General features: G+C 40.4%; 1 gene segment (V, D, J or C); it reads right to left on the reverse strand.

Moving 5' to 3' along the window:
- Positions 1-8,648: 8,648 nt before the first annotated feature.
- LOC125168153 (immunoglobulin heavy variable 3-74-like) lies at positions 8,649-9,400 on the reverse strand. The segment is given in 2 exon segments: positions 8,649-9,193; positions 9,294-9,400. Coding segments are annotated over 2 exon segments (591 nt in total).
- Between the last annotated feature and the right edge of the window lie 3,980 nt (positions 9,401-13,380).

Here is a 13,380-nt window from a genome sequence, read left to right on the forward strand (position 1 = left end):
GCTGGGCTGGTTTTATCAGCACAGAGAGGGCTTCATTTGCATGTCCTCTGACATATATATCAAGCTCCAGACTTAGATTTGATTCTGTAAAAGTGAATGACAGGGTAGGGACGCACTTCAATATTAGTTTGTGTGGATGGCGGTGTGACAATATGAAGAATTCTCTTTTATTTTTCAGTTTTGGATTTTTACCTTTATTAATGGAGGCTTCGGCATAATCCTTAAGAAATATTTACCTCAACAGCATGATCATGCATTATTTTCTCTTACAATATTTTAATTTTTTTAATTTTTTATTAATATTTATTTTTAGTTTTAAAGATTAACATCCAAATTCGTTAGCATGTAGTGCAACAATGATTTCAGGAGTAGATTCCTTAGTGCCCCTTAGCAGTTTAGCCGATCCCCCCTCCCACAACCCCTCCAGTAGCCCTCTGTTTGTTCTCCATATTTATGAGTCTCTTATGCTCCGTCCCCTCCATGTTTTCATATTATTTTTGTTTCCTTTCCCTTACGTTCATCTGTTTTGTCTCTTAAATTCCTCATATGAGTGAACTCATATGATTTTTGTCTTTCTCTGACTGACTCATTTCACTTAGCATAATACCCTCCAGTTCCATCCACATAGTTGCAAATGGCAAGATTTCACTCTTTTTGATTGCCGAGTAATACTCCATTGTATATATTTACCACCTCTTCTTTATCCATTCATCCATCAATGGACATTTGGCTCCTTCCATACTTAGGCTATTGTTGATAGTGCTGCTATAAACACGGGGGTGCATGTGTCCCTTTGAAACAGAACACCTGTGTCCCGTGGATAAATGCCTAATAGTGCAATTGCTGGGTCGTAGCGGAGTTCTATGTTCAGTTTTTTGAGGAATCTCCATACAGTTTTCCAGAGTGGCTGCACCAGCTTGCATTGCCCCCCAAAATGCAAAAGAGATCCTCTCTCTGCATCCTCGCCAACATCTGTTGTTGCCTGAGTTGTTAATGTTAGCCATTCTGACAGGTGTCAGGTGGTATCTCATTAGGGTTTTGATTGGCATTTCCGTGATGATGAGTGATGTGGAGCATTTCTTCATGTTTCGGTTGGGCATCTGGATGTCTTCTTTGGAGAAGTGTCTATTCATGTCTTTTGTCCATTTCATCACTGGATTGGGTTTTGGGTGTTGAGTTCGATAAATTCTTTATAGATTTTGGATACTAACTCTTTATGTGAGATGTCATTTGCAAATATCTTCTCCCATTCTGTCAGTTGAATTTTAGCTTTGCTGATTGTTGCCTTCACTATGCAGAAGATTTTTATTTTGATGAGGTCCCAGTAGTTCATTTTTGCTTTTGTTTTCCTTGCCTCTGGGGACATGTTGAGTAGGAAGTTGGTGCGGCCAAGACCAAAGATGTTTTTGCCTGCTTTCTGCTCGAGGATTTTGATGGCTTCCTGACTTACATTGAGGTCTTTCATCCATTTTGAGTTTATTTTTGTGTATGGTGTAAGAAAATGGTCCTGGTTCATTCTTCTGCATGTCGCTGTCCAGTTTTCCCAGCACCACTTGCTGAAGACACTGTCTTTATTCCATTGGATAGTCTTTCCTGCTTTGTCAAAGATTAGTTGGCCATACATTTGTGGGTCCATTTCTGGATTTTGTATTCTGTTCCATTGATCTGAGTGTCTGTTCTTGTTTTTTTTTATTTTTTTTTTTTGGCATTTATTTATTACTTTTCAGAGACAGAGACAGAGCATGAGCGGGGGAGTGTCAGAGAGAGAGGAAGACACAGAATTCCAAGCAGGCTTCAGGCTCTGAGCTGTCAGCACACAGCCTGATGTGGGACTCTAACTCCCAAACTGCCAGATCGTGACCTGAGTCAAAGTCGGATGTTTAACAGACTGATCCACTCAGATGCCCGTGAGTGTCTGTTCTTGTGCCACTACCATAGTGTCTCGATGATTACCGCTTTGAAGTACAGCTTGAAGTCTGGGATTGTGATGCCTCCTGCACTGGTTTTCTTTTTCAAGATTTCTTTGGCTATTCGGCGGCTTTTCTGGTTCCATACAAATTTTAGGATTATTTTTTCTAGCTCTGTGAAGAATGCTGTGTCACTTTGATCGGGATTGCATTGAATATGTAGATTGCTTTCGGTACTATCAGCATTTTAACAATATTTGTTCTTCCTATTCAGGAGCATGGAATGTTTTTCCATATTTTGTCTTCTTCAATTTCTTTCATAAGCTTTCTATGGTTTTCAATGTAAAGATTTTTCACCTCTTTGGTTAGATTTATTCCTGGGTATTTAATGGTTTTTGGTGCTACTGTAAATGGGATAGATTCCTTGATTTCTCTTTCTGTTGCTTCATTGTTGGTGTATAGGAATGCAACCTATTTCTCTGCATTGATTTTATATCCTGCTACTTAGCTGAATTCATGAATCAATTCTAGCAGTTTTTTGGTGGGGTCTTTTGGGTTTTCCATATAGAGTATCATGTCATCTGTGAAGAGTGAAAGTTTGACTGTCTCCTGGCCAATTTGGATGCCTTTTATTTCTTTGTGTTGTCTGAGTGCAGAGGCTAAGACTTCCAATACTATGTTGAATAACAGTGGCGAGAGTGGACATCCCTGTCTTGTTCCTGACCTTAGGGAGAAAGCTCTCAGATTTTCCCCATTGAGGATGATATTAGCATTGGGTCTTTCATAGATGGCTTTTATGATCTCGAGGTATGGTCCTTCTATCCCTACTTTCTTGAGGGTTTTTATCAAGAAAGGATGTTGTATTTTGTCAAATGCTTTCTCTGCATCTATGGAGAGGATCATATGGTTCCTGTCCTTTCTTTTATCAATGTGATGAATCACGTTAATTGTTTTACAGATATTGAGCCAGCCCTGCATCCCAGGTATAAATCCCACTTGGTCGTGGTGAATAATTTTTTAATGTATTATTGTTTCTGGTTTGGATAATATCTTGTTGAGTATTTTTGCATTCATGTTCATCAGGGAAATTGGTGTATAGTTCTCTTTTTAAGTGTTGTCTGTGTCTGTTTTTGGAATCGAGGTAATGCTGGCTTCATAGAAAGGGTTTGGAAGTTTTCCTTCCATTTCTATTTTTTGGAACAGTTTCAAGAGAATAGGTGTTAACTCTTCCTTAAATGTTTGGTAGAACTCCCCTGGAAAGCCATCTGGTCCTGGGCTGTTGTCTTTTGGCAGATTTTTGATTACTAATTCCATTTCCTTACTGTTTATATGTCTGTTCAAATTTTCTATTTCTTCCTGTTTCAGTTTTGATAGTGTATATGTTTCTAGGAATTTGTCCCTTTCTTCCAGATTGCCCATTTTATTGGCATATAATTGCTCATAACATTCTCTTCTTACTGTTTTTATTTCTGTTGTGTTGGTTGTGATCTCTCCTCTGTCATTCTTGATTTTATTTATTTGGGTCCTTTCCATTTTCTTTTTGATCAAACTGGATAGTGGTTTATCAATTTTCTTAATTCTTTCAAAGAACCAGCTTTTAGTTTCATTGATGTGTTCTAATGTGTTTTGGTTTCGATAGCACTAATATCTGCTCTAGTCTTTAGTATTTCCTGCCTTCTGCTGGTTTTGGGTTTTATTTGCTGTTCCTTTTCCAGGTCTTTAGTCATAAGGTTAGGTTGTGTATCTGAGATCTTTCTTCCTTCTTTAGGAAGGCCTGGATTGCTATATTCTTTCCTCTTATGACCGCCTTTGCTGCATCCTAGAGGTTTGCGTTGTGGTGTAATCATTTTCATTGACTTCCATATACTTTTTAATTTCTTCTTTAACTGCTTGGTTAGCCCATTCATTCTTCAGCAGGTTCTTCATTCTCTAATTATTTGTTACCTTTCCAAATTTTTTCTTGTGGTTGATTTTGAGTTCATGGCATTGTGGTCTGAAAATATGCATGGTATGATCTTGATGTTTTTGTACTTACTTAGGGCTGATTTGTGTCCCATATATGGTCTATTCTGGAGAAAGTTCCATGTGCACTGGAGAAGAGTGCATATTCTGTTGCTTTAGGATGAATTGTTCTGAATATATTTGTTAAGTCCTTCTGGTCCAGTGTGTCATTCAAAGCCCTTCTTTTCTTGTTGATTTTTTGATCAGGTGATCTGTTCATTGTTGTGAATGGAATGTTGAAGTCTCCTACTCTTATGGTATTCTTATCGATGGGTTTCTTTATGTTTGTGATTAATTGATTTCTATATTTGGGTGCTCTCACAGTTGGCGCATATATGTTTACAATCGTTAGGTCTTCTTGGTGGATAGACCCTTTGATTATGAAGGATATAATGCCATTCTGCATCTCTTGATGCAGTCTGTATTTTAAAGTCTAGATTGTCTGATATCAATATGGCTACTCCGGCTTTCTTTTGTTGAACATTAGCATGATCGATAGTTCTCCATCCCCTTATTTTCAATCTGGAGGCGTCTTTAGGTCTAAAGTGGGTCTCTTGTAAAAAGCATATAGATGGATCTTGTTTTCTTCTCCATTCTGTTACCCTATGTCTTTTGATTGGGGCATTGAGTCCATTGACGTTTAGAGTGAGTACTGAAAGATAGGAGTTTATTGCTATTATGATGCTTGTAGAGTTGGAGTTTATGGTGGTGTTCTTTGGTCTTTCTAATCTTTGTTGATTTTGGTATTTATTTATTTATTTATACAGATATATTTTCATCTTTTCTCCCCTCAGAGATTCCCGCTTAAAATTTCTTGCAGGGATGGTTTAGTGGTCACAAACTCATTTAATTTTTGTTTGTATGGGAATCTTTTTATCTCGCCTTCTATTTTGAATGACATCCTTGCTGGATACAGAATTCTTGGATGCATATTTTTCTGATTTAGCACACTGAATACATCCCGCCACTCCTTTGTGGCCTGCCATCTTTCTGTGGATAGGTCTGCTAAACCTGATCTGTCTTCCCTTGTAAGTCATGGACTTTGTTTCCCTGTTGGTTTTATGATTCTCTCCTTTCCTGAGTACTGTGTCAATTTGACTATGATGTGCCTTGTTGATGGTCGGTTTTGGTGGAATCTAATGGGAGTCCTCCATGCTTCCTGGATTTTGATGTCTGTGTCTTTGGCCAGGTTAGGAAAGATTTCCACTATGATTTGCTCACATAACCCTTCCACCCCTATTTCTCTCTTCCACTTCTGGGACCCCTATGATTCTCATGTTGTTCCTTTTTAATGAGTCACTGATCTCTCTAATTCTTAAATCTTGCTCTTTTGCCTTAATCTCCCTCTTTTTTTCTGCTTCATTATTCTCTATATGGTTGTCCTCTATAACGCTGATTCTCTGTTCTGCCTCATCCATCCATGCCACCGCTGCATCCATCTGTGATAGCAGCTCAGTTATACCATTTTAAATTTCATTCTGGCTATTTTTTACTTCTTTTATCTCTGAAGAAAAGGATTCTAATCTATTTTTGACTGCAGCTAGTATTCTTATTATTGTGATTCTAAATTTGGGTTCAGAAATCTTGCTTGTATCTGTGTTGGTTAAATCCCTGGCTGTCATTTCTTCGTGGTCTTTCTTTTGGGGTGAATTCCTTTATTTTATCATTTTGAAGGGAGAAAAGGAATTAATGAGGTCGCAAAATTGAAATTAAAAGATAAAATTACAGAAATATTAAAATTAAAAATTAAACACACACACACAAATTGAATGAAATATGCTAGATCCTAGGTGTGTTTTGTTCTGGGTGTTGAAAGTGGTTTGACAGATTAGAGAAAAAAATGGGAGGGGGAGGAAAAAAGGAAACAATTTGAGAATTTGAAAAAATGAATACACTGAAGTAGACTAAAATGAGATGATGGGAGTAAAGTAGAGTTTGACAAAATATACAGGAAAGTAAAGAATATAGTGGAAAAAATAAAGAAAAATATTTTTAATAACAATTAAAAATAAATGTGATTTTTTTCTTTTTCTGTATTCTAGAAAAAAGAGAGGAAACAAAAAAGAGAAAAAAGATACAAAAAGGAAAAAAAGGAAATCATTTGAAAATTCAAAAAGTGAATACACTGTAGTAGACTAAAATAAAATGATGGAAGTAAAATAGAATTTGAAAAAAATTTACGTAAAAGCAATCAATATAGTAAAAAAAAATTAAGGAAAAATATTTTTAATAGAAATTGAAAGTAAAATGAAGTTTTTCTCATTCTGCATTCGAGAAAAAGTACAGAAACGAAGAAGAGAAAAAAAGAAAAAAATAAAAAGGAAAAAGGAAACTGGAAATTTGAAAACGGGAATACACTGAGGTAGAGTAAAAGAAAATGATGGAAGTAAAATAGAATTTGAAAAAAAAGTTATAGAAATGTAAAAAATATAGTAATAAAAATTAAGAAAAATATTTTTAATAATAATTGATAATAAAAATAATTTTTTTGTTTCTGCATTCAAGAAAATGAAAAGTTTAAAAGAGAAAAAAGAAAAGAAAGAAAATTGACTAGATGAACTGACTAACAGATTGAAGTAGGACTGAAATTACTTCCTTACCCCCTAGATGTCAGTCTATGTAGCTCTTTATAGTCCATAAAGTAAGCGGCAGTGAGACTTGTGTTCCTGAAGAGCCCTGTTGGCCCAGTTGGGAGGGGCTCAGTGTAATGGCTCTGCTCTCCATTAGATGGCGCTTTTAGGCTCCTGGGGTGGATGGTTGCCGTGCTTGTAGGTGCCAATGCAAATGCGCGGGAGAGGTGAAAATGGTGCATCCCAGGTACCCAGTCTGTTCTCCTGGATCAGCAATTGCGTACCCATCCTCTGTCTTCAGCCCTTGTCCATTCCCTGACGACCTGATATTCTGGAAGCATTTCTTGCGTGTGCTGTGTGCACTGTGCTGTCATGTATTGGCTGCTCTGTCCCTCAGGTCAGTCCTCTGCAGAGTTCTCCTTGCAGGTCTCCTTGCAGGACTCCAGGGGAGAGTTTTTCAACTTTGTCCAAAGTGTTGTGAGTTTTAACTAGGTGAGTTTGGTCTCCTTATTAGAAGAGGCTAATTCCTATTTCCCCTAGAGGTGAAGGTATGCCTCACTATATGGTCAGTAGACTTGGTGCCTGTGGGGGTGTATGGCGGTTTTTGGAAGGAAGGGTGCAATGGTGGTCTGGTTTCTAGGCACTTGTTCCCTAGTAAGGAAGCACCTGAGAAAGGAAAGGTGGGTATGTCTTGGTGTCAGTGGCTCAGTATCTACTGGGGGGTGTTGTGCTGCTCACTGAATTCTGTCCATGATAATTGCTGGGAGGAATATTGGCATCAGCACCTTCTCTAGTCCCTGCAGTTGGAGTTTCGAGCCACCCCTGTTCAGGAAGCCCTCACAGAGAGAGAACAATCTTTACTCATGGGTCCCAGGCTTCCTTCAGAACCCAGCCTTCACCCTGCCTTTGTCCAATCCATTGGCACACCTGGCAGCTCAGGACTCTTATGTTTTATCTCAGCAGATCTAGCTGGGTTTGAATACACCAAATTGTTGAACTCAATGTGACAGGGACCCCACTGATCCTCTGGGACAGTGTCTTGCTGTGATGTGGTTGGAGTTGGTTATCCCAGAAGGGCAGTTGCATGAACACTAGGAGCTTGGAGTTCATGGTGAGGAAGAACAAGAAGGGAGCGTTCAGTTCGCTGCTCTCAGCAGAGGCTCCTATGCTAATGACCAGGGCAGTGCAATGGTGCCTGTCAGCTCTCCTGCCCCATGAGAGGCAATGCCCTGTCTCCCAAATGCACTCCAAGAAGGTAACTGTCTCACCCAATATGACCCAGGGGATCCTTAAACCGCAGCAGTCCCTATGGGCCTCGGTGCTCCTTCTCCACAGGAGCACTGCTGTGCCCACCAGGGTCCACCCCAGTGATGGCATGGACTTCTAAATCTTCAGTTTTTGAACTCGACATTTACAGCAGGTTGACTTGTCATGATTAGCTTTATGTGTCATCTTGACTGCATCATGGGTGTCCAGATTCACGACTGTTTCTGTGTATGTCTGTGATGAGTTTCGAGAAGAGATTGGCATTTCCATCCATGGTTTCTTTCTGCCTGGGCATCACCCATTCCATCATAGTTCTGAGTAGAATCCGTCGCAGAGGGAGGAAGAATTCCCTCATTTTTACTTCCCATGTGCTTGTTTGAACTGGAACATTGGTCTCCTCCTGCCCTTGTTCTTAGAGTTACATCATAGGCTCTGCACGTTCTGAGACTAGACACTAGTTCAGAATCAGGCAAGAATTATACCACTGGTTTTCCTGGCTCCCCAACTTGTGACAGTAGATCATGGGACTTCTCAACATATTTTGTCATGGAAACCAATGTGCTTTGGGTTCTGTTGCTCAAGGGAATCCTGACTAATACATGGAGATGATTTATCTCTTGTTTAGAGGAATTGAATAAAGCTGTAGCTCATTTAAAGTCCTGAGTAGCAAAGTGCCATGAAGGAAGTGTCATGTTGTTCGATTGGGACAAGGGCTGAAGATAATGGGGAGCTGTGGGAGCTTGTGGTCCTGGCTGCTCAGGGAGTGCATCTGGGACTCATGTAAATGTTCAGCTATTGTGCCTCAGGAAATCTGTAATTCGCTCATGTTGAGGGACAGGAGAAAGCAATGCAAACAACTGTGTCTTTGTGCATGTTAGGGTAGTTTTCCTATGAAAACAATGATCTAATTCACACAGGTAATAGGTAAACACAGAATCCTGTGTCCAGAGAGGCTCCCTGGAGAAACTGCTGTGTGGACAGGAAGCCCCAGACCCTGAGACGAAACCTGCCTGTAACCTCCATCTTCACCTGCTCCTGGCAACACAAAGCAAAATTGTGCATAGTGTGCGTCCCCTGGTGGTTCTGATCCCCTCCTGCAGGGAGATTTGTGTCTGGGCTCCCAGCGAGGTCCCCTCACCCTGTCTCTTGCACAGTAATATGTGGCCTTGTCCTCGGCCCACAGGTTGTTCATCTGCAGATACACCGTGTTCTTGGGGTTATCTCTGGAGATGGAGAATTGGCCCTTCATGGAGTCTGCGTAGCTTGTGCTACTTCCATCATCATAAATATATGCGAGCCAGTGCAGCCCCTTTCCTGGAGCCTGGCGAAGCCAGCTCATTCCATATCTACTGAAGGTGAATCCAGAGGCTACACAGGTGAGTCTCAGGGACGCCCCAGGCTGCACCAGGTCTCCTCCAGACTCCACCACCTGCACGTCCCACTGGACACCTGCAGACACAAGACATCTTGGTCAGGAAACTGTCACACATCCACTGGTCTCACTCATATGCACTCACATTCTCTGTGTCTCTCATTTACCATGAATTACCTTTTAAAAGAGCAACCAGGAACACCCAGCCAAGCCCAATCTCCATGGTGAGGTGTCTGTTCTCTCCTGATCAGAGAATGGGAACACCTGAGACTCCTGGGGCTGGGTATCCTCTCCCAGCTGCAGAGTCTGTGGATGGGCTGGTTTTATCACCATAGAGAGGACCCCATTTGCATGTGCTCTGAAGCTCCAGTCTTAGATTTGATTGTTTAAAAGTGAACAGCAGGGTTAGGGGCGCACTTGTAGTTTAGTTTGTGTAGATGGTGCTGTGACAATTTGAGTAATTGTATTCAGTGAGTACAGGTATATTTGCAGTCCTGTCTGCATTTTTACAGGTCTTTCATGAACATAGATCATTTTCACTCTACAAGTATTTTACATACTTTTTGAAGTTTAATCCCAAATACTTTATTCTGTGCCATTTTCACTTGTGTAATTTTGTTATTTATTTTGCATGTATTTTCATGCTGGTGTGTAGAATCACAAGTGGTTTATTTTTATTTATTTTCTTTGTTCATTTTGTGTCCTGCTCTTTTCCTCATTTAAAAAAACTGATTCTAATATTTTTTGTGGGATCTCTAGGGTTTTGTTATGTTTGAGATCAATGTCACCTGCAAACAAGTAATTTTCCTTCCTCCTTACTGATTTAAATGTCTTTTATTTTTTTTATTCCCTATTTTTTTCTGGTTACGTCTTCCAGTTGTAGGAGAAGAAAGCTTTTCCCTTATTTTCTTCTGGGATTTAGCCAGTGTAAGGATTCAATTGACATAAGACATATGTACAGGAGAGAATCAATTTCATTTTGTAAGGGCATGGCCTTCCTAATGATATGACACCCAGAGAAAGGACAAAGCAGGTGGCACTGGTGTCTTTCAGACAACAAAACATTGGCTTTCGCAAGAGTTAAGTTTGGGGTATTATGTTAGTCACCAAGTAAGTAGGTTTGTTTGCACAGCCTTCTTGTCCCTGTGTTCCTTATTCTGGTGCTAACGATGGTTCTTCCCTCTTGGTACACGGGAGGGAGATTTATATCCTGCTGTCAAGGGACGATGGCGAGTCTGAGTGTACTTGGACTATTTCTCAAGTGACTTTCACCCAAATAAGCAGTGTGACAAGATGTCATAGTTTGAAGTGGCATTTGTATTCTTCACATTACCATGGGGAATGCTTATGTTAGGGGTGACCATCATTGCCTGGGTCCTGATTTGACAGGAAAGCCTTCAGCATTTTACCGTTCAATATGCTGTCAGGTGTGGGCTTTTCATAGTGGCCATGATCATGTGGAGGTAATTTCCTTCAGTTCCTTTTTAATTGGGTTCTTTTTATTTTTTTTTTTAATTTTTTTTTCAACATTTATTTATTTTTGGGACAGAGAGAGACAGAGCATGAACGGGGGAGGGGCAGAGAGAGAGGGAGACACAGAATCGGAAACAGGCTCCAGGCTCCGAGCCATCAGCCCAGAGCCCGACGCGGGGCTCGAACTCACAGACTGCGAGATCGTGACCTGGCTGAAGTCGGACGCTTAACCGACTGCGCCACCCAGGCGCCCCAATTGGGTTCTTTTTAAATGATGAACATGTGTTGAATTTTGTCTAATGTTTTTTTGAATCAATTAATGATGGCTTTGATTCAATCATTCCCTCTGTTAATGGAGGACATCACCTTTATGCATCTGTGTATGTTGAAGGATCCTTGCATCCCTGGAGTGAGTCACACTGGATTATGTTGTATGATCCTCTCAATGTTCTGTTGAATTCAGTATGCTCAGATTTTGTGAAGGAATTTTGCATGTATGTTCATTTGAGATAGTGACCTGTAGTTTCCCTTCTTGTGGTGTCTTTCTTTGGTTTGGTGTGAGTGCAATGCTGTACTCACAAAACGCATCTGGGAGTGCTGTTTTTTATCAGTGTTTTGTAATAGTTTGAGAAATATTGGCATTAATTCCTCTTATAAATACTTAGTAGAAGTTTTAATAAAGCCATGGAATCCTATGCAGATTACTTGGAGGGTGAGGTTTTAGATAGAGAAATCTTGTTAATTTTTCTTTTGTTCATTTTGTATTTTTCCCTGAAACAGTCTTGGTGGACTACATTATGGCATAAAATGTGTAATTTGTTCTTGGTGATCTAATTGTGGGCCTATAAATACCTAAGTTTTTCTTTAATGATCCTTTTCATGTCTCTAGTTCAGTTATGTCTCCTCTTTCAATTCTGATTGCATTTGTTTGAGTCTTCCCTATTTCCCCAGGCTACCTATTTGTTTCAAATTTTACATACTTTTCCAAATACAAATTTTTATGTAATTGATTTGTTTTCTGTGTTGTGATAGTCTCTATTTTCTGTCTGCTTTATCTTTTTATGTTATTTTTATGTTTATCTTGTTATGTCAATAAATGCCAATGAGTTTTTTAAGGAATCTGAAAAATATACAATTCATATGAAAGCACACAACACATGGAAGCAACAAAACAATCATGACGTCGAGAGAACCTGGAGACATCACACTTCTCTCTTTCTAAAGATATTGCAGAGGTACATTAACCACAACAGTGTGCTGCTGGCATCAAATGAGACATTTAGACCAGTGGAGCTCATTACGGAGCCCAGAAGTAGAAGTTTGCAGATGTGGTCAGCAAATCCTCCACGAGATTTCCAACGATGGACAGTGAGGGTAGGATAGTGTCTCTTAAACATGGTGCTGACTAGGGGCACCTGTGTGGCTTGGTAAGTTAAGCATCCCACTTCCACTCAGGTCATGATCTCACGGTTTGTGGGTTCGGGCCTCACATCAGGCTCCTGCTGAGAGCTCAGGGCCTGGATTCTGTTTCTGCCTCTATCTCTGTGTCTCCCTACTCATGATCTGTGTCTCTCCCTCAAAAACAAAGTAAAAATTAAAAAATAGTACTGATATATACATGCAAAATAATAACATTTGGCCATAATCTTGCTTCATACGTATACGTCAACGCCAAAAAATCTCTAAATGGATGAAGGATTAAGAAGAACACTTGAACTTAAATGCCTTCAAAGAAAACATGAAAGATAAACGTCATGACATTCACTTGAGAATGATTGATTTGATATAAAAGCAAAGTCACAGAGAACAAAGCAGGCAAGGGGGACTACACCACACTAGAAAAGGGGCAAGCAAATATTTGCAGAGCTGGAAGGCAGTCTAGGGAGGGTAGACATTACAATAAAAAATACTGAAAAGGAGTTAATATCCACAATGCAGGAGGGACAATAAGGTGTTCTCATTTCCCTGCCATCAGACCACACCTCAAGCTTCCCCCTTTCCCTAATGGAGACCCACCTCCATTCAAAGTGCTCCTCAGAGGATGAGTCTTAAAGATGTGCCCACTAGTGTCTGGGCCTCACATGCACAAGAGGATGGATTGCCCCCAGTGCAGAGCCTGTGCTCAGGAGGCCTGAGAAAGGAGCTGCCCCCACCCATCAGTATCCAGATGCCCTGTCTTGCTGCAGAGGGAGGACCTGACCCTGTGATAGACTCTGTTACCGCAGGATGTTCTTGCTTTACCTCCTCACCGTGTAACACCCCGATCTTGTGAGTTAAGAAAGAACAGAATTTGATTCAGATGGCAATCAAAGCCACTGATTTGTACAATGTAGGAACCATAAAGTCTTTTGTCACCTATTACCCACCCCCCCCATCTTTTGTCCCTAACCGGGCTGCCACTCATGCCTCAATTCCTGGTGATGAAGATGCATTACTGGAATGAATATCTCTACTTTCTTGTCAATGCCATTGCACTCTGATTCACAAGTTCTCTTTTCCTGTATGCTTGGGGGAGGCAACTAATTTGGGCTCAATATTGCTCCAAGTTTTTGAAGCCAACTTACATTCAGTACCTTCACCCAAGGCTGCACTCTTGTTTAGTATGTCCCTGACTTGTCACTCTATTACCAAAGGAATCAGGGATCCCTTGCAGACTCGCCACCCTCCTAAAGCACTAGCCAGACAGGGCCATACACCCTCCTGTCTTCTTAATGTCCATGGTTGCAAACAGCTACCCCCAATGAGGACTATGTCACAGTGCTTCAAAACTCCCCACAAAGTGTCTTGTCAG

Source organism: Prionailurus viverrinus, chromosome B3 (genome assembly GCF_022837055.1).
Source record: "Prionailurus viverrinus isolate Anna chromosome B3, UM_Priviv_1.0, whole genome shotgun sequence".
NCBI lineage: Eukaryota > Metazoa > Chordata > Mammalia > Carnivora > Felidae > Prionailurus > Prionailurus viverrinus.